Genomic DNA, 25,038 nt, shown 5'->3' with positions numbered 1-25,038 from the left:
TATCCGTTGGTAGAATGGGGATAATGATGCTTATAATATTGACAGTAATTAGCACATTGGACCACAGATTCTGGAAGCCCTAGCATCTGCTGAGTGAAACTGACATGATTCTTGTCAGTTTCATAGCGGTCACCCACCAAATAGCAGCAATTTCACTCAGCAGCTGCTGAGATCCTGGGGGGTATATTTCATTTTTCATCGGGTCCAGAATTGGAATGAAATCAAATTTTGAAATATTGACATTTCCTGCGCACCTGAACTTCCAAGTTTCAGACAGCTCTAATTAGGACCTCAGAGGTATTTAGTAATATCAGTGCTTAATACCTGGATGATGTGGCCAGAGCAATTAGCAAGGCTTGAAGAATCCCTCTGATGAAAACAATGGGGTTTTTCTTGGTGATAAAGAAGTACATCATTGGCAGAATGAACAGTCCATGAACCACCAGACCACAAACCACAGTAATGGCATAAAAGCCCAACTTCTTCCCAATAGCTGTAGGATCATCCATTTCCAAGATCTTGCCAGCAATAAGAAACACTATTCCAAAAGGAAAATACCTACATGAAGAGAGAGGGAGATTTATCACTATGAGCCAGATCATTTCCACCAAACACTTTAGTGAGATAACAAGTTCCTGTACTTTCATTTCAATACAGACTTAGGACTCAACCATTCAGTGTTTAATAAGCATGGAGGGTGTTCAGAATTTCATAGGAGCGTCTTGTAGGACTGGACCCTTGTTCCTTTTCCATTCACAAGTTCTGGGAAAATGTTTTTATATCAAATTATTAGCAATGATACTGTTTTCTACTGACTGGCCTGTAGGACACACACAACACACTCAAATACAATTTGTTAATAAAGCAGTGTATATCTAATCTCTCCCTCAATGTATGCATTTTAAGGTTCCCATCACCATAGTAGTTAAGGCCCAGGTCCACAAAGGCACTTAGGTGCCTTAGTTCCAGTTTTGGCTCCACTGTGACCCACAAAACTATCACTGAGTCCCGAAGGTGCCTAAACTCACTCGGGACCTACGTTTTCATGGTAATAGTTCCCTAGGTGCCTATTTTTCTGCCTCTGGGCACACGCACTGCTGCCTCACTCTTGGGGTCCAGATACCTATCTCCTGCCGAGGCCCCAGTGTGAGTCACAGACCAGGACAAGGTAGGCGCTCAGACACCTAAGTTGCATATAAGACCTGATCCAGAAGGCATGCTCAGAGCCTGCCTACCAGATAGAGTCTGAATGGGACCCTAACAGGAAGAAGAGGTGGTTCTGGTACCCACCTTATAACAGCCCAAGGGTTAACACAGTCACCTGGTATGTGAGAGACCCGGTTCAGTTCCCTCCTCCCTGGATTTGAACAGGGGTTTGCCACGTCTCAGGAGACTGCTCTAACCACTGAGCTATCGGATATTCTGGTTTTGGGGAGGGGAGGTTGCTCACAGTGTCTCCTGCTGAAGATGTTCCAGTGTGGATAAATAACGAAACAGTGACTGGAGCAGGGGGAGTGGACCAGGATCTCTAACCACTGGACTACAGAGTCATTCTCTCTCTCTCCTCATGACTGTTTAAATATTTATCCACAATGGAACAGTCATGGGTTGAGAGCGAGGTGGGAGACCTCCATTCAAATCTTTTCTCCTCCTCCGGAAGAAAGGGGGGAATTGAATCTGGGTTTCTCACATTCCCAGTGAGTGCTGTAATCTCTGGGCTAAAGGTTATAAGGTGGGCATTGCTGCTGCTGCAGTGATCCTTTCTTACCTCAAAGCACTTTGAGATCCTCAGATGGAAGGTGCTATGTAACTACAATGTATTAATGATGTAGTAGCAGTATTTACTCATTATTAAGAATGTTCACAAAAGTGCTGAAGAGCCATTCTTAAATTAGTGACATTGATGTAAAGAGCGAATGTCAACTATATTTTGAAAGTCATCCCCCCCGCCCCCCACCACACACACACATTTAATTTTAACAGCATCCCAGAAATTGAGAGCAGCATTTTAGGGATAAAGCTATGAGCAGAGGTGGATTGAGCTTTTGCAGGGCCCTGGACCAGAGGAACTGGAGGTCCCTCCCCACCCCTTCCGCCTGCAGTCGTGTTTCCCCCACCCCCAAAGCGCTCCTGCCAGGGAGCGGGGTCAGGGCACGGGGGCTTCCCCTGCTCCCTGGCAGGACCACCAGGCAGGTGGAGCAGGGCAAGCCCCCACGCCCTGACTCCGCTCCCCAGCAGGCGTGCCAGGTGGGCGGAGCGGGTTGGGGCAAGGGGTCACCCCAATTGTCCGTGGGCCCCGGGCATGGGCCCCGTTGATGCAGTGGCTAATCTGCCACTGGCTATGGGAGATGCAAGAGCCAAGTAGTGAATCTAAGGGTATGTCTACACTGCAATTAGACACCTGCAGCTGGCCCATGCCAGCTGACTCGGGTTTACGGAGATCAGGCTAAGGGGCTGTTTAATTGCAGTATAGACATTTGGGCTTGGGCTGGAACCTGGGCTCTAGGACCCTGCGAGGTGGGAGGGCCACAGAGCTCGGGCTGCAGCTCGAATGTCTATACCACAATTAATCAGCCACTTATCCTGAAATGCGTAACCCCGAGTCAGCTGGCAAGGACCAGCTGCAGGTTTTTAATTGCAGTGTAGACATGCCCTAAGATTTATTTTATCGTGCCAAAGGCTACTATTAGACAGATGCATTTCTATTGCTTTTCAGGGAATGTTCCTCCCAAGTTAGAATGTTTTTGTTAATCCGTGGAAGGATTTGAAAAGTTCTAGGCCCTGGAACTTTTTACAATTTTGCGTATTCTTCAGGGTCTTCTAAGTAATGGATATTTCTAGTAACCTAACTTCAGATCTGCTCATTTACAACCAGCTAGGTCTATGGTATAAAGTGCATAAAACAGAGAACCAGATGCCTAGGTCTGTCTGAGCTGTGCTTGTCATGGGATCTGGAAGTGGGAATGAAGGTGGGCTATACTTTTTCTATTGGTAAGGATTTATGCTCTCTCTTGCACTAGGTAGCTTGTAACCCCACAGGTGCAGCTATGAAGCATGCACTGGCCATTTAAAGACAAGTGAACTTCCAGTCACTCTGACCACTGGTCAAAAAGGTTACCAGACATGGAGCAGTGCAGTTGGGATTGTAGTAGGATGACTTTACCAGTATAGCTATTTCTGTGTCAGACTACATCCACACTGCTATTGTGTTGATATACCTACACTGGTAAGAGATTTGTACTGCTCGAGAATGGGGAATAGCAATTTTGCAATAACTGAGGGTTATTTCGATAGGAGACAGACATGAGTATAGATGTGTGGCTGGCTCTGCTAAAAACAGATGAATTCTACTGGGCTAACTTTTGTTATACCAGGTCTAAGCCACCTTTCCATTCTCCTGATCTGGGGTCAGACTTGCCCCCAATCTAATTTACGGGCATTCTAAGTTATTTTGGCTAGAGTGGTCCTTTAGGGCCTACTCTGCAGGTTGGGGATTGCCAGAGGGCCATGCACTGTCATTCTGTCCCTTCATGCCCCTGCCCACACCACTGGCCATGCCATCTACATCTGGAGCAGGTGGCATAGACCTAAATATGTTGCTTTATGGCACCCAGGGATTCCCCTTTGTTAGGGGAATCCCTGGCATCTGTGTTGAGGCAGCTCTCTGTCCTCTTTATGCCACTGGAGTGGTGCAAAGGGAACAGAGCCAGGGACCAGCATCTGGCCTTGAATGTTTGCATAACTTCCTTCAAGTACTAACGCCATACAAAGTTGAGGTTGTTGTCCCCCATGAATTTGCCTGGAAACAAGATTACATCATCTCAGAGCATTTTTTTCTGTTGAAATATACTTCAACTTTTTAAAAGTTATATTTTTGCTTGATAAAACAGCTACTTACCACACAGAAACTGCCACTATCTTCATGACAGATTCATTTAAACACTGGCAAAAACTGACCAAGGGAACTCCACTGTTACCCATTCTGCCCAGCATTATACCTGCAATCAAACACATTTATTGTTTTAATTCTCATTTACTCTTGAAAATCTCCAACATACTCCTTCTCTACTGCAACTCAAAGTGAACTAAGTGTAGGGTGGCTAGCTGGGTTAGATAATTGGTAGTGGGATATTCCAACAAATCTCTGTGTTGTAGAAACACAGAGATATAAATCACACAAACAAATATAGGGCATGGAGGACAGCCCTTGGTTCTTCAGCTCCACAAAGACAAACATCTACCATTTAAGCTAAAGGAGATCTCCTTTGATTTCCCACTAGGAAATCCCTCACCTTCTATGCACCAGTCACTAGAGGGCAACAACACTGACATATATATATATATATATATATATATATATATATATATATAGACAGAGAGAGAGTGTGTGTGTGTGTGTGTGTATTTTAGGGTAAAACTGATAACAGGAGCCTTTCTCTTCTGGCTCACCAGTTTAAATCCAGCCCAGACTGGCAGTGACCAAAATCCATTATCTGACGTCTGTGAAATTAATTTGGTCTCAGTCCAGTTTCTAGTGCATAAGCATCTATAAGATAAAAGCCACCCTCACAACTGGTCCTTTTTGCCACCCTGGCTTAGCAGCCTTAGCAGAATCAAGCAAATGCACATGAATACAAGGAAAGGGCCAAACTACTGCACAAGACTAATCAGCAAAGAAAACAAACACATTCATATGCAACCAACAGTCATAAAGGTAGGGGATCTAGTTCCAAGAATAGTTATGTAACTCTATATTTTCTGTATGGTGTTATGTTTATTATTAGGTATACATTATTAAAACTTATCTATCATGTTCCTATTTAACTAATTTGCTGCAGTGATCCCCTGTGAGGATTGTAACGGATCATGTTAATCACTCAAGGAAGCATTTCAGAAACAAACTGCACCAAATCAATTTATGTTTGAAGAGAACTTTACAAGAAAACGAAGCTGTGAGTGGGGTGCACTCTAACAGTTATTCTGGATGGACAGAGTGTTTGGTTTGACTGGGGGCCCATGCTCTGTCACTTGGAGTGAACATCTGCATTTGCAGGCCAGGTCCCAGATTGTAATGGTTCCAAAACAATCCCCTCCTGATGCAGGGGAGTGAGCCACTTAGATGTCAGACCCAACAATTTCACAATAACAATGCATGCAGGATGTGGGTTTATATGTCTGTTAATATTCATCTAGCTGTAAATTTTTGGTCACAAACCACATTATATTTTATTAACAATGTTGCTCATTTATGCTAACAGAATGTTAATTACAAAGTTCAGTTTTTTAAGCTAGACTGGCTTTATTAAGCCACGGCAGCTCTCCAAGAGTCTTAGCTTTCTAACTTAGTAGAATGCTGAAGAGGGGAAATGGATCACCTCTTATTTTACAGGAATAACTGTGGTTTGCTTACAAGAAGACTCTTTCATGTCTGAGTATTGGCAAGTGCTGGCAACAGGAGAGGTAGCAGGCAAGACTGGAGGCTGCTGAATGATGCGTATATGACTCACTGGTCTCTTAAAGCAGTAGTTCTCAACCAGGGGTATGTGTACGCCTGGGAGAACACAGAGGTCTTCCAGGGGGTACATCAACTCATCTAGATATTTGCCTAGTTTTACAACAGGCTACATAAAAAGCATCAGCGAAGTCAGTACAAACTAATATTTCGTACAATGACTTGTTTATACTCCTCTATATACTACACATGGAAAAGTAAGTACAATAAATACACTAAGGGATGGTTTCAAGAACTGTTCATCAACAGTAAAACCTCACCAGTTTACCCTACTGTCATTTGCACAAGCCCCTTTCTGCAGCCATTATGTAAGAAGCCCAAGTGGTCATTTCCAAGCAAAGTTTTTACTCTCAGTGATTTAAAAGATGATTTCCAATTCTTCAAAGTTTGCGCTAGACTCTCACCTCTTATCCATCACACACACCCCAACAGGGCTACACTTACCCAGCTAGGTGCCCTAGAAGGCTGCCTAGATGAGGCCCTGAATCAGTGCATTTTAAAGTGCTTTTTTCACACCCCTTCTCTGGCCACCACTGCCCATTTTGGGGCAGAGTTGGCCAGGACCAGACACAACCTTGAAATTGAGAAGAGTCCTGCATGTGGCTTTCTTCCTAAGCTAAAATTGCTAAGCCACTCACCTCCTGCTTCCAGAAAAAGAAAAAGCAGGTTTCTGTTACTAAGAGAGGATGGGCCTGATTCTCAGTTATGCTAAAGCCTCTTTATGCCACTCTGGCAGTGTAAGGGGGCCATACGTTATGCCCATGTTAAAGCCCCTTTACTTTGCTAGAATGGTGTAAAGGGGCCTTGGTGTAAATGAGAATCAGGCCCAATGACTGAGCAGAACTACGAAGTTCATAGCAGAACTGCTATGAAGCACGCAGTGCCAAATGAATTATTTTGATATATATTGTGATATTTTCATACATAGCATATTTGGAGTGATGCTTTCCTTTTCCTCCAAGGCCCATCCACACACCCTCCATTTGATCCCCGCCACTTCATTTTTCCCTAGGATGGGAGGAAGGTGATGTAGAGCTCCTGCCAAAGGTCAAGAAATACCCTGTTAAGTGAGTTGCTGTATGGGCAATTTGTCCGGCTCCTAGAAGCAAAACACATAGGTGGTCTTAAGTAGCAGAATCTTGCGTTTCCACAGCCACCAATCTGACACGATCTAAAAACGAATCTTTAATGCACATATATAATTCTTCTCCTGTCCCTCCATCACAGTCATAGGTTTTTCAAGTGATGGGCATGTGATTTGGCCCAGTCTGAAGCCCTGGCATGGTCTTTTATAGTGCATGGTTCTTCCAGGAGCTGGCAGATCAACAGATGTTCCATGGTTTGCGTTTCACTGCAGTCACATGTCTGGGTCATTGGAATAACCCTACTGCTGCATATTGACTGTTGACCTGCCAGCTCTTGTTCAGAGGCAATTTAAACTTGTCAGGTCAACCAGTCCTTCTCTGCACTTCTGTGAATGTGTTCAGCAATATTGACATGCATTTTAATGTCCTCGCTGAGTATTTTGAATTGTGTGCACTGCCTTTCCAGCCATGTAGCCCTTGGTGAATTTTTAAGCAGTTCTGTTGCATCTAGGAAGCTTTCCCACAATTCAGGTGGCTAACTGCCATGGTGTGACTATGTAGAAGATGTCTGTTATTTTCCACCTGTTGTAGTCATTCCAGTTTGCTTGTGACCAGTGTCCTGATATCTGGTGGAGCAATTCCAATAAGCATACAATGGCTGTTCACGCTTGTTGGTTTTAGACATCCTGTGATGTAGCAGCTGCTGTCAGTAAGCACAGGTCCAGCTCCTTTGCAGGAGCCAATCTTTCCAACACCTGACATGCATATTCGGCTGTAGAATAGTAAAGTGCAAATGTGGTGGCTCTTAGCCCTCGTCTACACTAGGACTTTAGGTCGAATTTAGCAGCGTTAAACCAATGTAAACCTGCACCCGTCCACACGATGAAGCCCTTTATTTCGACTTAAAGGGCTCTTAAAATCGATTTCCTTACTCCACCCCTGACAAGTGGATTAGCGCTTAAATCGGCCTTGCCGGGTCGAATTCGGGGTACTGTGGAAACAATTCGGCGGTATTGGAGCTATCCCAGAGTGCTCCATTGTGACCGCTCTGTACAGCACTCTCAACTCAGATGCACTGGCCAGGTAGACAGGAAAAGAACTGCGAACTTTTGAATCTCATTTCCTGTTTGGCCAGCATGGCAAGCTGCAGGTGACCATGCAGAGCTCATCAGCAGAGGTGACCATGCAGAGCTCATCAGCAGAGGTGACCATGATGGAGTCCCAGAATCGCAAAAGAGCTCCAGCATGGACTGAATGGGAGGTACGGGATCTGATCGGTGTATGGGGAGAGGAATCCGTGCTATCAGAACTCCGTTCCAGTTTTCGAAATGCCAAAACCTTTGTCAAAATCTCCCAGGGCATGAAGGACAGAGGCCATAACAGGGACCCGAAGCAGTGCCGCGTGAAACTTAAGGAGCTGAGACAAGCCTACCACAAAACCAGAGAGGTGAACGGCCGCTCCGGGTCAGAGCCCCAAACATGCCGCTTCTATGATGAGCTGCATGCCATTTTAGGGGGTTCAGCCACCACTACCCCAGCCGTGTTGTTTGACTCCTTCAATGGAGATGGAGGCAACACGGAAGCAGGTTTTGGGGACGAAGAAGATGATGATGATGATGTTGTAGATAGCTCACAGCAAGCAAGCGGAGAAACTGGTTTTCCCGACAGCCAGGAACTGTTTCTCACCCTGGACCTGGAGCCAGTACCCCCCGAACCCACCCAAGGCTGCCTCCTGGACCCGGCAGGCGGAGAAGGGACCTCCAGTGAGTGTACCTTTTAAAATACTATACATGGTTTAAAAGCAAGCATGTGAAAGGATTAATTTGCCCTGGCATTCGCGGCTCTCCTGGATGTACTCCCAAAGCCTTTGCAAAAGGTTTCTGGGGAGGGCAGCCTTATTGTGTCCTCCATGGTAGGACACTTTACCACTCCAGGCCAGTAGCACGTACTTGGGAATCATTGTACAACAAAGCATTTCAGTGTATGTTTGCTGGCGTTCAAACAACATCCGTTCTTTATCTCTCTGTGTTATCCTCAGGAGAGTGAGATATCATTCATGGTCACCTGGTTGAAACAGGGTGCTTTTCTTCAGGGGACACTCAGAGGTGCCCGTTCCTGCTGGGCTGTTTGCCTGTGGCTGAACAGAAATGTTCCCCGCTGTTAGCCACAGGGAGGGGGGAGGGTTGAGGGGGTAGCCACGCGGTGGGGGGAGGCAAAATGCGACCTTGTAACGAAAGCACATGTGCTATGTATGTAATGTTAACAGCAAGGTTTACTCTGAAAGAGTGTAGCCATTGTTTTATAAAATGTGTCTTTTTAAATACCACTGTCCCTTTTTTTTCTCCACCAGCTGCATGTGTTTCAATGATCACAGGATCTTCTCCTACCCAGAGGCTAGTGAAGATTAGAAAGAAAAAAAAACGCACTCGTGATGAAATGTTCTCTGAGCTCATGCTGTCCTCCCACACTGACAGAGCACAGACAAATGCGTGGAGGCAAATAATGTCAGAGTGCAGGAAAGCACAAAATGACCGGGAGGAGAGGTGGCGGGCTGAAGAGAGTAAGTGGCGGGCTGAAGAGAGTAAGTGGCGGGCTGAAGACAGGGCTGAAGCTCAAATGTGGCGGCAGTGTGATGAGAGGAGGCAGGATTCAGTGCTGAGGCTGCTGGAGGATCAAATCAATATGCTCCAGTGTATGGTTGAGCTGCAGCAAAGGCAGCTGGAGCATAGACTGCTGCTACAGCCCCTGTGTAACCAACCATCCTCCTCCCCAAGTTCCATAGCCTCCTCACCCAGACGCCCAAGAACGCGGTGGGGGGGCCTCCGGCCAACCAGCCACTCCACCACAGAGGATTGCCCAAAAAACAGAAGGCTGGCATTCAATAAATTTTAAAGTTGTAAACTTTTAAAGTGCTGTGTGGCATTTTCCTTCCCTCCTCTACCACCCCTCCTGGGCTACCTTGGTAGTCATCCGCCTATTTGTGTGATGAATGAATAAAGAATGCATGAATGTGAAGCAACAATGACTTTATTGCCTCTGCAGGCAGTGATCGAAGGGAGGAGGGGAGGGTGGTTAGCTTACAGGGAAGTAGAGTGAACCAAGGGGCGGGGGGTTTCATCAAGGAGAAACAAACAGAACTTTCACACTGTAGCCTGTCCAGTCATGAAACTGGTTTTCAAAGCTTCTCTGATGCGTACCGTGCCCTCCTGTGCTCTTCTAACCGCCCTGGTGTCTGGCTGCGTGTAACGAGCAGCCAGGCGATTTGCCTCAACCTTCCACCCCGCCATAAACGTCTCCCCCTTACTCTCACAGATATTGTGGAGCACACAGCAAGCAGTAATAACAGTGGGAATATTGGTTTCGCTGAGGTCTAAGTGAGTCAGTAAACTGCGCCAGCGCACCTTTAAATGAGCAAATGCACGTTCTACCACCATTCTGCACTTGCTCAGCCTGTAGTTGAACAGCTCCTGACTACTGTCCAGGCTGCCTGTATACGGCTTCATGAGCCATGGCAGTAAGGGGTAGGCTGGGTCCCCAAGGATAACTATAGGCATTTCAACATCCCCAGCAGTTATTTTCTGGTCTGGGAATAAAGTCCCTTCCTGCAGCTTTTGAAACAGACCAGAGTTCCTGAAGATGTGAGCATCATGTACCTTTCCCGGCCATCCCACATTGATGTTGGTGAAACGTCCCTTGTGATCCACCAGAGCTTGCAGCACTATTGAAAAGTACCCCTTGTGGTTTATGTACTCGCCGGCTTGGTGCTCCGGTGCCAAGATAGGGATATGGGTTCCGTCTATGGCCCCACCACAGTAGGGAATCCCATTGCAGCAAAGCCATCCACTATGACCTGCACATTTCCCAGGGTCACTACCCTTGATATCAGCAGATCTTTGATTGCGTGGGCTACTTGCATCACAGCAGCCCCCAGAGTAGATTTGCCCACTCCAAATTGATTCCCGACTGACCGGTAGCTGTCTGGCGTTGCAAGCTTCCACAGACTATCGCCACTCGCTTCTCAACTGTGAGGGCTGCTCTCATCTTGGTATTCATGCGCTTCAGGGCAGGGGAAAGCAAGTCACAAAGTTCCATGAAAGTGCCCTTACGCATGTGAAAGTTTCGCAGCCACTGGGAATCGTCCCAGACCCGCAACACTATGCGGTCCCAGTCTGTACAGTCTGTGCTTGTTTCCCGAGCCCAGAATCGGCATTCCACCGCATGAACCTGCCCCATTAGCACCATGATGCATGCATTGGCAGGGCCCATGCTTTCAGAGAAATCTGTGTCCATGTCCTGATCACTCACGTGACCACGCTGACGTCACCTCCTCGCCCGGTATTGCTCTGCCAGGTTCTGGTGCTGCATATACTGCTGGATAATGCGTGTGGTGTTTAATGTGCTCCTAATTGCCAAAGTGAGCTGAGCGGCCTCCATGCTTGCCTTGGTATGGCGTCCGCACAGAAAAAAGGCGCGGAACGATTGTCTGCCGTTGCTCTGACGGAGGGAGGGGCGACTGACGACACGGCTTACAGGGTTGGCTTACAGGGAATTAAAATCAACAAAGGGGGTGGCTTTACATGAAGGAGTATTTCAGGCAGGACTTTACGGAGGGTTCCAATAAGAAATGGTGCACCTAAGTAATTGTTCTTATTGGAACAAGCAGGTTGGTCCGGCCTCTGATTGATACATGGCTAGATTTACCTCGCTGCACCTTCTCTGTGAGTGACTGCAGTGTGACCTAGAGGAATGAGTCCCCTAGACGGGCGGGGGGGGGGGGAAGCAAATGAGTACAAAACAAATCTGGTCTACTTCTTGTTTTGATCCACTCCATCTATCTTTTACATCTTTGGCTGGCAGCAGATGGTGCAGAAGGACTGCAAGCCATCCACATCTCATGGCTGCTCGGCAGAAGATGGTACAATAGGCCTGCTAGCCATCCTCATCTCTTGCCTGCCCAGCAGAAGATGGTACAATAGGACTGCTAGCAATCCATATCACCTGCCTGCTCACCATAAGATAGTTCAATAGGACTGACTGCAGGACTAAAGAGAATGACCTGGTCAAGTCACTTCTGATGTAGTCCCTGCACCCATGTCTGCCCAGGTGCTCCTGGCTGACGTGGCCAGGAGCATCTCGGACATGACGATGACGGCTACCAGTCCTATTGTACCGTCTGCTGCCACAAGGCAAGGGGTTGCTGCTGCTGTGTAGCAATGCAGTACCGCGTCTGCCAGCACCCAGGAGACATATGGTGACGGTTACCTGAGCGGGCTCCATGCTTGCCGTGGTATGGCATCTGCACAGGTAACTCAAGAAAAAAGGCGCAAAACGATTGTCTGCTGCTGCTTTCATGGAGGGAGGGAGGGAACAGGGGCCTGACGATATGTATCCAGAACCACCCGCGACAATGTTTTAGCCCCATCAGGCATGGGGATCTCAACCCAGAATTCCAATGGGCAGCGGAGACTGCGGGAACTGTGGGATAGCTACCCACAGTGGAACGCTCCGGAAGTCGACGCTTGCCTCGGTACTGTGGAATCACTCCGCCGAGTTAATGCACTTAATGCACTTAGAGCATTTTCTGTGGGGACACACACACTCGAATATATAAAACCGATTTCTAAAAAAACGACTTCTATAAATTCAACCTAATTTCGTAGTGTAGACATACCCTGTTGCTGGGCTGGTTCGCCCTTTTGAATTTGCAAGCTTCCTGAGTATGTTGTCCTGGGTGCTAACTTTGCCTCTTTTCTTCTCTATGTGTACCTTGAAGGAGAGAGTGAAGTCTAGTGTCACCCCAAGGAAGACAGGATTCCAGCAGTGAACAAGTGATATCCCATTCCAGATGATGTTACATTGTTTATCGGCCTCATGATTCCAAAGTTGGAAGAGACTTGCTTGCATTTTGGCTGGGTTAGCATATAGTTGGTTCTTGGGGTAATAGACTGAGAGCCCAGACGGTGCCAAAGTTAGCGTAGTTTCAATTTGGGCAAGATCCTTGGCATGGGCGGTGATGCATGGATCGATAGAATAGATAAAACTTGTGCTGATATGGATTGGTTGATCATGGATGTAGATGTTGAAATGTATTGGTGAAAGTACACTCCCTTTTGGTAGGCCATTTTTCTGTTGCTGCCATTGGTTCTCCTTCCCACACAGTTCAATGTAAAACATCAGTGCTCTGGTAGAGGTTGTATCAGTGGTATGAAGCAGTGATCTTTCATCATCTTGTATACTTTAGTGAGGAGCCTTCAGTGATTCACTGTGTCATATGCTGCTGATAGGTCGACAAACACAGTGCCTGTTACCATACCCTTTTCAAAGCCATCTTTGATGTACTGAATGATATTCAGCACTTGACCAGTGCATTAATTGCCTGGTGGAATCCAGCTTGCTCATGTTTTTCATGAATGGTGATAGGTGGTTTAGGATGAGAGACGCTCGTACAGTTTGCAGAAATGACATAGTTGTGATATAGGCCTGAAGTTCTTTGGCTCCATTGCATTCTTCCCCGGCTTCAGGAGTGTCACAATATGTGCTCGTCGCCAGATTCTTAAGTATAAAATTACAACCATGTAATAAATGGGTATACACGGCTGAGTTCCCTCTGGTGCTGTAACTATGCCAGGAGAATTTAACATAACAACCAACCATCCTCTACCTTGGTACAATTGATCAACTGGCCTATGGCAAGATGTAAGTGTGTATATCTAAAACCTGACGACAGCTAACATGGTTATAGGTTAGCCCAGCGGTCTACTGGCTGTTCTGTGCACCCCTACTCAGAGACAAGGGCTCAGCTCCTGACCTCTTGATCCCTGAGTCAGCAGAAGTTGGAAGCATTGCTGAGATAGCATGCTCAGCTCTGGGGAGTAGAGAAATGGTTTGCATGACTCAATAGCATATGCATCCCCTTTAATCTAATGAATACTAGTAGTGAGGAATCAGGGGGTAGCCGTGTTAGTCTGGATCCACAAAAACAACAAGGAGTCCGGTGGCACCTTAAAGACTAACATATTTATTTGGGCATAAGCTTTCGTGGGTAAAAAACCACTTCTTCAGATGCATGGAGTGAAAATTACAGATGCAGGCATTATATAATGACTCATGAAGAGAAGGGAGTTACCTCACAAGTGGAGAACCAGTGTTGACAGGGCCAATTCGATCAGGGTTGATGTAGTCCACTCCCAACAATAGATGAGGAGGTGTCAATTCCAGGAGAGGCAAAGCTGCTTTCGTAATGAGCCAGCCACTCTCCGTCCCTATTCAAGCCCAAATTAATGGTGTTAAATTTGCAAATGAATTTTGCAGAACTTCTCTTCATGTGTCATTATATAATGCCTGCATCTGTAATTTTCACTCTATGCATCTGAAGAAATGGTTTTTTACCCACGAAAGCTTATGCCCAAATAAATCTGTTAGTCTTTAAGGTGCCACCAGATTCCTTGTTGTTTTAGCAGTGAAGAGACTCCTGTCTAGTAATCCTTGGCTCAGCTGGACGGTCAGTGGCTGTGACATGGTGCTTTGAGGGCTGAGTGTTAAATCATTGAAAATTAGGGGATCTCAGGTTTCTAACAAGGATGCAAGTGGGACTCCACATCTTGCGGAAACAAAAGGGAGAGAAAAATGTGATACTGACAGGCTGGAATTTTGCCCCCTTTTACTAATGCAAACCATGCATAAAATAAGAAAAATCAAAGGTGCTTTTGGAACCACATCTGCTGCACACATTCCCTTCCAAGCACAACATCATAAACACAGATAAAGGGGTTCTTTTTATCAGCATCTCTATGTGAAAATCATCACTTTACCATTATCAGAAGGACCATAGGCACGTCTAAAGGAGGGGTAAAATTCCCTTCCCTCTGACTCAAATTGTAGCCCAGTTAGAAAACATTTCAATAAATAAAGAAATAAATCTACTGCAGCCTACAAGATCTGTATCAAGCATTCTTACAACTACAGTACCCACCTGCTGAAGTGAAGAAACAGACTGACAGAGCCAGAAGAGTACCCAGAAGTCCCCTACTACAGGACAGGCCCAACAAAGAAAATAACAGAACGCCACTAGCCATCACCTTCAGCCCCCAGCTAAAACCTCTCCAACGCATCATCAAGGATCTACAACCTATCCTGAAGGACAACCCATCACTCTCACAGATGTTGGGAGACAAGCCAGTCCTTGCCTACAGACAGCCCCCCAACCTGAAGCAAATACTCACCAGCAACCACACACCACACAACAGAACCACTAACCCAGGAACCTATCCTTGCAACAATGCCCATTACCAACTGTGTCCACATATCTATTCAGGGGACACCATCATAGGGCCTAATCAACTCAGCCACACTATCAGAGGCTCGTTCATCTGCACATCTACCAATGTGATATATGCCATCATGTGCCAGCAATGCCCCTCTACCATGTACATTGGTCAAACTGGACAGTCTCTACGTAAAAGAATAAATGGACACAAATCAGATGTCAAGAATTATAAACATTCATAAACCAGTCGGAGAACACTTCAGTCTCTCTGGTCACTTGATTTCTGACCTAAAAGTGGCTATTCTTCAACAAAAAAACTTCAGAAACAGACTCCAACGAGAGACTGCTGAATTGGAATTAATTTGCAAATTGGATACAATTAACTTAGGCTTGAATAGAGACTGGGAGTGGTTGAGTCATTACATAAAGTAAAACTATTTCCCCTTGTTTATTCCCCTTGTTTATCACTACAAAGGGTTCCCCCTCACCCCACTCTCCAGCTGGTAATAGCTCATCTTAAGTGATCAGTCTCCTTACAGTGTGCATGATAAACACTCATTTTTTCATGTTCTGTGTGTATATAAATCTCCTCACTGTATTTTCTACTGAATGCATCCGATGAAGTGAGCTGTTGCTCACGAAAGCTTATGCTCAAATAAATTGGTTAGTCTCTAAGGTGCCACAAGTACTGCTTTTCTTTTTGCGAATACAGACTAACACGGCTGCTACTCTGAAACCTATAAAGAGTTCTATTGAGTTCTTCAGGCCCGTAAAACTGAACATTCTAAATGGATAAGAGCTCTCAAAGTCCATTACGATAAGCCTCCTAGATAATACATAATTACTAACATTGAACTATGATACAAATAAAACTGTAGCGGGGACATTCAATGAAAGCAAAAAACTGCAAATTTAAAACTAATAAAAGGAAATATTTTTCCACACAATGCATAATTATCCTGTGGAACTCAATGCCTCAATATATCACTGAGGCAAGCATTTAACAGGATTTAAAAAACTGGGGTATTTATATTGATAACAAATGCATCCAGATTTATATTACTAATGATAAAACCAATATCTGGGAAGGGATGTAAACCCTCATGTTTCAAGGCATAAGGCAACCTCTAACTAAAGGAAGTTAAGAAGAATTTTTCCTGTCCACAATTATCCTGTTCCTGCCCATTGCAAGGTTTCTCCACCTTCCTCTGAAGCTTCTGGATCCAGCCATGGTTAGAGACAGGATAGTGGATTGGAAGTATCACTGTCCCCTACTGGACAGAATCAGAACTGCTCAGCTGTGTGTCAGCCCCTGTACTGCTAATCTTCCTTTCTCTCAAGTAGTAGATGCATGTGCTTTTAAAATAGGTGGGGTCTGAGTTCTATCCATGAAGTTCTGAACAGCCACCGTATGCAGCACTGGGACAAATGTCAATTCATTCTGGTAGGTGGTGGCCCTCAAAGGCAACAGAAGGAGTCCCCTTGTTATCCTCCCTCTGTTCTTAGTCCAAGCACTAAATGCCTTGTCTGTCTGTCTTTCCTACTCAGGAGGGAGTGACTCATGCCGCAGCCAATGGGAGCTGCAGGGGTGGTGCCTGCGGACAGGGCAGCGTGCAGAGCCAGCTGGACGCACCTCTGTGTAGAAGCCAGAGGGGGGAACATGCCGCTGTTTCTGGGAGCTGCTTGAGGTAAGCACTGCCTGGAGCCTGCCCCCTGCCCCTCTCCCACGCCTCAACCCCCTGCCCCAGCCCTGATCCCCCTCTCGCCCCCTGAACCCCTCAATCCCAGCCCAGAGCACCCTCCTACACCCTCAACTCCTCATCCCCGGCCCCACCCCAGAGCCCGCACCCCAACCCCCAATTTCGTGAGCATTCATGGCCCGCCATACAATTTCCATACCCAGATGTGGCCCTTGGGCCAAAAAGTTTGCCCACCCCTGCTCTAACCATAGGGCTACTTAGCCCAAAGTACACATGTTAGAAGTGAAAACTATACAGCAGACATTTCTGTTGTTCCTCACTGCCCTCTATATGCAAAAGGCCCCTAAGTACAGTTCAGTAGCTTACAAATGCAAATACACAATAAACAAACAAAGGCTTAGTGAAATTAAAAGGAAAAGGGGGAAAAGCAGCATGCATAGAAACAATCAGGAGCATGAAAAGGAAATGTCATCAAGGATTATGAACAAGGTTCATCCCCAAAGGATTGGAGTACATTACTAGGACATGTGTTTTCTGACTTGAAGTTTAGAGAAGGGTAGGTGGGAAATAATTACATCAGGAATACTAAACAAGAACTCTCCTCCCACCCCCGATTCCCTGAAATAAAAACCCAACCCCAAAACAACAATACACAGATCAATTCAAACATGACCTGCTCCAACATGTTTAAAACATACCCATGGTGGCAGAGAATATCACAATCCCCAGCACGTTCATGCCATCGCTGGTGCCTGGCTCAGATTTGTAAATCACTTCTGGAGGGGGAGTGATATCCAGGGCAAAATTCTGGACATTGGATCCATTCTCATCCTGGACCCCATATATTATGATCCGACGAGTGGTGCTTTCAGAAGCTGCCTTGTTGGATTTGACGATAGGAATGCTCTTGGTGCGATACTGAAAGAACACAGAATATTATAGTGGGTCATCAGGGACTAAAGGGTTAATGAGTCCCCAGATTGCTTTAATGGGCTCCAAAGTGCCTTGTGAAAGGAGAATGGCTATTAAAGAAGGAAGGGGCATGTGTGGAAGAAAGAGAAACAGCTTCCCCTCCTCCCAAGCTACTGGAAAAACAACTCTTTTTTTGTAAAAATCTGACAAAATCAGGAACTCCCCCATGCAGAACTTCAGGCAGCAGACATATCGAACCCTGCTAGGGCATTTCTCTATATTCGCTCTTCTCATGTGTAACTAGGAATAACTCCCTCAAATGCTAATCAGTGACTTTTCCTTTGTCCCACCAAAGGTAAGGATTCCATGCAATATATCCCATTTGAAAGGGATTACACCCAAGCATTCCTCTTACTTAACCTGCTCAAAGCTTTTAGATAAAGTGTCCTTCTCAAACTCCAGTTTGGGTAATTAGGTTCTGCCTAAATAAATTCCCACATTGCTTTAACTGGATACAGCATCCTTCTTCACTTCCTTTTGTGTAATCTTGCTGTGTGTTCTTAAATACCTTCCACCTGCCGGATGACTGCATTTCAGTGGTGGGAAAAGTGATTCTATTGCCACATGGTTTACTTATGTAAAGTTCTCTGCCCTTCCCTAATGCCATTCAATGAGGGCCAGGATCACCAACAACATTGTTCAGTTTCAGAAGTCATGTTTACAGCCCTCTCAGAGAGCTCTTAGAGAATGGCACAGGCCTTCTGATTGATACATTTGTGGCTTAAGAGCCAACGTCAAATTAGTATATTAGCAAATGTCTGTTGTCTGGTAGCACAGAGCTGCCATCGGGGCACCTACACCACTTCCCTTCCTGGTCCCTGGTGTGTTCAAGAAAAGGGGGCATAGGTGGGGGATCCCTGTGCCCTGATGATTCCTGATGAGGACCTTGTTGTCCCTAGGCTGTGGGAGGTGCAAAGGTGGCTTAAAGGTGCCTGTGCACCCCACTTCCTGAGGTGCAGTGAGCACTCCTCAGCCAGAACTTGGGGTCTGGGCCAATGTCTCTAATTAAGGAACAAATAAGGAATTATCCTGTGTACTCTCACACTCTCTCCCCCTGCCTTCCATATTCTTACGTCCAATTTATTGGGCAGATCTCAAATCATTTTCACAGGGGACTAAGGATAATCAAAAATCCATGTTCCAGAGAACTAGGAAAGTGGGGTGAAATCAAGCAAAATGGGTGGAAAGGGCTAATACAAACTATTTCAAACTCTTCCTCACCAAAATGACTAAATATCAAAACAGCACAAGCAGCTCCGATTTATAGGATGATATGACACTACTTTCTGAACCAAAGACACATCTCACGAACATAGGTATTTTAAAAAATATTACCGTTTAAGTCACGTAGGAGCCTACTAAGTGATGTAGACACTTTTGAGAATTTTACCCATATCAACCCTAACATCAACAGGATTGTGTCCTTCTTACATTTTTGTTACAAGTCCACTCACAAGCAAACACATGACGCCATCAGCATTCCAGCCTTTTAGTACCATGGCAACACTGCATTACCACCTGGTGCAGAACATATGATAGTATGCACCTAGTATGTATGTAGTATGTACCTAGTATGTACCTAGTCACTACGTGCCATAGGCACTTGTGACTGCTCCAAGTTCCATTATTGTGATTTACATACATCAATATTTTAGTCTAGACCTGTCCATAGATCATATGCAGTGCTTGTTGGATATTAGTTATTTAAGGCCTGAACCTCAGAAGTGCAGAGCTCTTGCCACAGCTATTGAAGATACAGATCAAGCGCTGTATGATTTGTATTGTGCCCATCAAAATACTGTATGGAAGCATTTAAAAAAAATTAAAAACATGAAGGAATCTGTTGCCAAATAACTGACAACAAAACAAACCCATGCCTGACTCCCACTCCAATTCCCATTCATTGGCAAAATAGGTAACCCTTCCAGCTACTTTCTCCTCTAACCTAAAAACAAGTGATTATTAAAATAGCTGAATGATTCTGATTACACTCCTGTATTGCAAAGTGATTACTCATTATGGGCCTAACACAAAGCCACTGAAGTCAGTGGAAAAACTCTCATAGACTTGAAAGGGATTCGCATCAGATGCCACTGAAGGTACTGAGTATATATGAACCAATATACAGTACCAGAATACTTCTGACAAATCTCAATTTTTGCTTAAAAATTTTCACTGCATGTATTATCTTAAGATGGCTTCTCTGTAGCATCAATGCAGACACTCACCTGTTTGAATGTGGCCTCAACAAGGTTGGCTGGAAACATGTTCCTGGAAAGAAATAGATAAAAGAATCATTGTCAAAGGGCTATTTAGTTACCCTTGTTGGTCCTCAGTGTCCACTACCTTCCCCCTTGTGTAGTCAACTGTGCAAAGTCGGTGCCCAGAGGATAGAAAAGACTCCAATCTCATAGCATTTCCTGCTCACTCTGCATGGGTGTAAATAGCTACAGAAGGCATAACAGTGGAGAACCAAGTCCACCAAGTTTAAAGTAGAGGTTTAAGGACACAATTCTGAACATCTTGTGTGGGATTCAGCAGATCTGGATTCAATTCTTGACTCTGCCACAGACTCCTTGTATAACCTGCAGCAACTCACTCAGACTCTTTCTGGTTCAGTTCCCCATCTCCTAGATGGGAATAATTATAGAATCACAGGACTGAAAGGGACCTTGAGAGGTCATCTAGTCCAGTCCCCTGCACTCATGGCAGGACTAAGTATTATCTAGACCATTCCTGACAGGTGTTTCTCCAACCTGCTCTTAAAAATCCCCAATTATGGAGATTCCACAGCCTCCCTAGGCAATTTATTCCAGTGCTTAACCACCCTGACAATTAGGAAGGTTTTTCTAATGTCCAATCTAAACTGTCCTCGCTGCAATTTAAGCCCATTGCTTCTAGTCCTATCCTCAGAGGTCAAGGAGAACATTTTTTCTCCCTCCTCCTTGTAACAATCTTTTATGTACTTGAATTATCATGTCCCCTCTCAGTCTTCTCTTCTCCAGACTAAAGAAACCCAATTTTTTCACTCTCTCCTCATAGGTCATTTTCTAAACCTTTAATCGTTTTTGTTGCTCTTCTCTGGACTTTCTCCAATTTGTCCCCATCTTTCCTGAAAGGTGGCACCCAGAACAGGACACAGTACTTCAGTTGAGGCGTAATCAACATGGAGTAGAATGAAAGAATTACTTCTTGTGTCTTGCTTACAACACTCCTGCTAATACATCCCAGAATGATGTTTGCTTTTTTTTGCAACTGTGTTACACTGTTGACTCATATTTAATAATATAATATTTCCTTTCTCCCGTTCCTGTTATGTCTTGTTAGATTGTAAGCTTTTCAGGACAGCACGTAGCACAGTGGAGCCCTCAATCTACTTCTGGGCTTCTAAGCACTACTATAATACATATAATAATGATTAATAATAGTTAATAATAGTACTTTCTGCCATGCTTCTGTCAATCCCATTATGATTATAAGTGGGCTAGGCTCTGATGTCTGTGCCCTTTACCTAGAACAGACTGCTTTTCAAAAGGAGGATCTGATTCCTGATTAAAAGAATCTAGACCAGAGCTGCACAATCTCTTAGAAATGGTCACTCTTTTAATGTTTATGAGCTTTTCCAGGGGCAGAAAATCAGTGTCTTTTGGAAAAATGCTAATTAGGAGTTTCACCCTCTACCACTGCTGAGCGAGCACGAGCAAAACAGAGACCTCATGCTTATGGCCTCAGAGTGAGATTCATAGATTTTTAACTCTCGAAGGGACCATTATTATCATTGCTCTGACTTCCCAGGTAATGTGGGTCATAGAATCTTACTCACTAATTTCTGCATCGAGTCCATATCCTCTGAGCTAGACAATATCTTTTAGAAAGACTTCTCATTTTAAGTAAAGAAGAAAAGAATGCCCTCTCCAGGCTCCAGTGAGAATTCTATTTCTGGGCAAAAGGACCACTAAATCAAGAACTTAACACCAGGGAACAAAAAATTCCCAGGAATTTTAAAATGTGGCAAGATTATTTTTTAAATGGATTTCTTTTCATCCTGAAACTTATAAGCCTAAATTGAGCAATACTCTAGCATAATCTTATGCATTCATGTTCAGTTTGTATGAAAATATGTGGCTGTAATGCTCACTAAACAAAGGACTTCTCTGTTGAAAGTCCATCTCAATCCCCAAGTCAGGAGAGCACTTCAGTGCATGTGCACTGTCCATCCCTACTCAGTAGTAGGGTGACCAGATAGCAACTGTGAACAAAATGGGATGGGGCGTGGGGGGTGGTAATAGGCGTCTATATAAGAAAAAGTCCCGAAAAACAGGACTGTCCCTATAAAAATGGGACATCTGGTCACCCTACTCAGGAGAGTGCTCATGCATGTGCATCTTTAACTGGTGTCCTGAACAGGGGTGTTTTCCTGAATTGAGGCCACTGTGCAATAGAGCATGCCTGCTATTTGGTAGGGTTGCAATCAGAACATTCTGTGTCTCAGTGTAGGAAAAACATCTTCCAGGCTTCCATCCCACTGTTTTACAGATGAGGGACACTTTAATTTCAGTTTGAGTGCTTTATATTGGTTTAACTTAAGTCAATTCCTTATTGACTCAGTCACTGTTTATAACAGACAGTAGTCTATTGTAAGCAATAACGGCGATCGTAAACGCTGTGCTGCTGTCTTCTCTGAGTTTTCACCCCCAGTGATAACACAAAAGCCTGAATACTGAGATTTAGCATTTAGTTCTCTAGTCACATCTGACCCCCATAAATACTTGTGAGTCTCTGTGGTCAAATATCCAGTATGGGCCTAAAACTGTGCAATATACAGACTACACCCAGCTGTATGTCACCTTTACATCAGATTGTGACAGTGCCTTATCCCAGCTCTCCAAGGGCCTGGCTGAGATCAGAAATTACTTGAAGAGTAGCTGCTGGAAACTGGATCTGGGAAAGGCTGGTGTGGGAGTGGTGGGGAGAGGGAAGCACTTAAAAGAACTCACCACCACCATATTATTCCCTGCCTCCCCCAGTGAACGATTCTGCCCTAAGATTGTTAAGGACACTCTACGTTAATTCATGTTAGTTTTGCAATTTGAGATGGTCTGATGAAAGGCGCTGTGTAAGTACAAAGTAGTCTCACTGTGATTAAATTATAATGTGCTGTGTGGTGGAGAATTAATCTGCAAGGACAGATTCTCATTGAGGATTTTTATCCTTCTCTGAATATGAACCAAAGATATAGGCTGGAGCTTTCAGACTGTAATATGAATTGAATTAATAGTGCTTTCTGTCTCCTGCCTCAATACTGCAGCCCTAATTAATAGCATTAAGATCAAATTGAGACTGCTGGAGAAAGGAAATATCATGTTTAGTAGCTAGATTAAATGTTAGCTAAATTCATGGAGGATTAAATCATTTTATTTTTTAATAATTCTTTATCCTGCAGGAATTACAACTGGTCCTCATAATACTGTAGTCTGGAATTCTTCCAATATTATATAATATGTTGTCATCCGTTCTGACCATTCTTTGAGACCAGCCTTGCTAAAGCCACCCAAATGATCTAGTGCAAGGGAGTTGACATGAATGTGTTTGCCAGAGCTTTGGCTTTTTTTTTTTTAAGCTGCTTTACTTGGCTTGGGAAAATCCACTATTAGCCAAAAGTTCAGCTTTCTTAATTAAAAAAAATCAAAAGTACAATTCACAAAAGGTACATCTCATGGACTAATAAGGAATAATGCTAAGGAGTATATCACCAGGATGTATGGTCAGGGAAGATGAATGGGAGTTCGTTGGCTGGATCAGACCTCTGCAGAAACTCCATACAAACTCCTGCTTTAGGGACACATTCTACTACTGTACACTGAGATTTCTCAAATAGGGGGCAGGAAGCTCTGCAAATTTATGCTTCTTAGGTCTCCTTGGTATCTTGTAATTGGGGAAGTAGGGTTTGAATTTTTTCAGCATGGAACTTCCAGAGGCTTCAATCTTCTGGGAGTGTCCCAAGAACTGCCTGTGATATCTGCAGAGGGCATGAGCATCCCTGGAGAGGCCAAGGGCTTCTACACAGCTCCCTTGCCACATGGCTTCCTGAGGGGCCATGCTGTCTGCCCCTCCTGGCTGAACCAAAATTCCCCCTTAAGGAAAGTTTACAGCTGCAGAGAGTTTAGTATAGCTCAGAGCCCCGGCACTTTTGTTTAACTCAACATATTACAAAATTTAAACTTATAAGATATCCCAACCTCTCAGTCTCTCAATGGGCGCTTTGCCTGTCTTTATGGCTCCAACACTGCAGTCTGATCCAAGGAGTCTTGCACCCCCGAGAGACTCATCGACTTCAGTGATAACTCTGCACAGGCATAACAATCAACCCATGTGGATCTTAATGTAGGATTGGGGCATCAGACTGCAGCCTCCTCAAGGCAGGGACTGTGTCTTTCAATATTACAAGCAGAATCAAACACCTTGTGAGTGCTTACCAAATAACAATTAATCACTCTGAGCGACTCGTTGCTGTCTCCTACCATAAATGTTGCCGTGTTTATTAAATAAATAGAGCTAGATGCTTAAATTATTTCTAAAGTTCCCAGCATAACTCTTGGACTTCATGGACCACAGGTGGGCCATAAAAATAATAATACCAGAATCTTAAAGTGATGTGGGATTAAATTTTTTTTATAAGCAATCTTATCTATAAACTCAGTAGCATGATCTTGATGGAAATAATTTACATAATTTTCTAGGTGTGTCATGTTTGGTACCATTGTATTTGTGGGAGAAAGGGCTTTTGAATGATACCCAATTTGACCCATTTCCAACGACACTGTATTATCAACATTTGCACCAACCAGAGGACCTGCAGGTGGCAGCTGATGCGGGCAGTGAGTCCCCCCGGCTATCCCACAGAGGGTGACACCAATGAAATTTGTAGATTTTTACAAATCAAATGGCACTTTCCTTATCTATCACTAACTTGCCCATGGAATGAGATTTTATTACATTACGCTCCCAGCCTAAATGGGCCAAATTCTGCTCTCTGTTCCACTGGTGAACATTTGAAATAACTCCACTGACTTCTGACTATACTGTAATTTCCTCACACTGGGCCAAATCCTGTGCTCAGTTGTATCTCGGTAAATCCAAATAATTCCACTGGTGTCAGTGGATTTAGTCTAGATTTATATTAGTGAAAGTGAGGGCAGAATTTGGCCCACAATGATAAAATAAATCAGTCGTTTCAGTGCCCATGGGAGGATGATAGTTGCACATCAGTGATCATCTTTATTGTGAAAAGAAAAGGAGTACTTGTGGCACCTTAGAGACTAACTAATTTATTTGAGCATAAGCTTTCGTGAGCTAATGTAGCTCACGAAAGCTTATGCTCAAATAAATTTGTTAGTCTCTAAGGTGCCACAAGTACTCCTTTTCTTTTTGCGAATACAGACTAACATGGCTGCTACTCTGAAACCTCCCATCTCTATTGTCTAATCCTATTAGATAACATCA

The 25,038-nt window shown here is 44.5% G+C and overlaps 1 protein-coding gene across 5 annotated transcripts in view; it reads right to left on the bottom strand.

Moving 5' to 3' along the window:
* Window positions 1-25,038, bottom strand: part of SLC1A7 (solute carrier family 1 member 7) — a 92,843-nt gene that overhangs the window by 19,717 nt on the left and 48,088 nt on the right. For all 5 annotated transcript variants that reach the window (XM_037907171.2, XM_007062178.4, XM_043521092.1 and 2 more), the window contains 4 exons: window positions 19,764-19,806; window positions 17,262-17,481; window positions 3,899-3,998; window positions 325-558 (listed from right to left, as the gene is read on the bottom strand). In XM_037907171.2, coding sequence (XP_037763099.1) covers window positions 325-558; window positions 3,899-3,998; window positions 17,262-17,481; window positions 19,764-19,806 — 597 coding nt within the window. The remainder of the gene's footprint in view (window positions 1-324; window positions 559-3,898; window positions 3,999-17,261; window positions 17,482-19,763; window positions 19,807-25,038) is intronic.

The sequence above is a fragment of the Chelonia mydas genome, chromosome 8 (assembly GCF_015237465.2).
Source record: "Chelonia mydas isolate rCheMyd1 chromosome 8, rCheMyd1.pri.v2, whole genome shotgun sequence".
NCBI lineage: Eukaryota > Metazoa > Chordata > Testudines > Cheloniidae > Chelonia > Chelonia mydas.
This window is presented reverse-complemented; position numbering and strand designations above follow the sequence as displayed.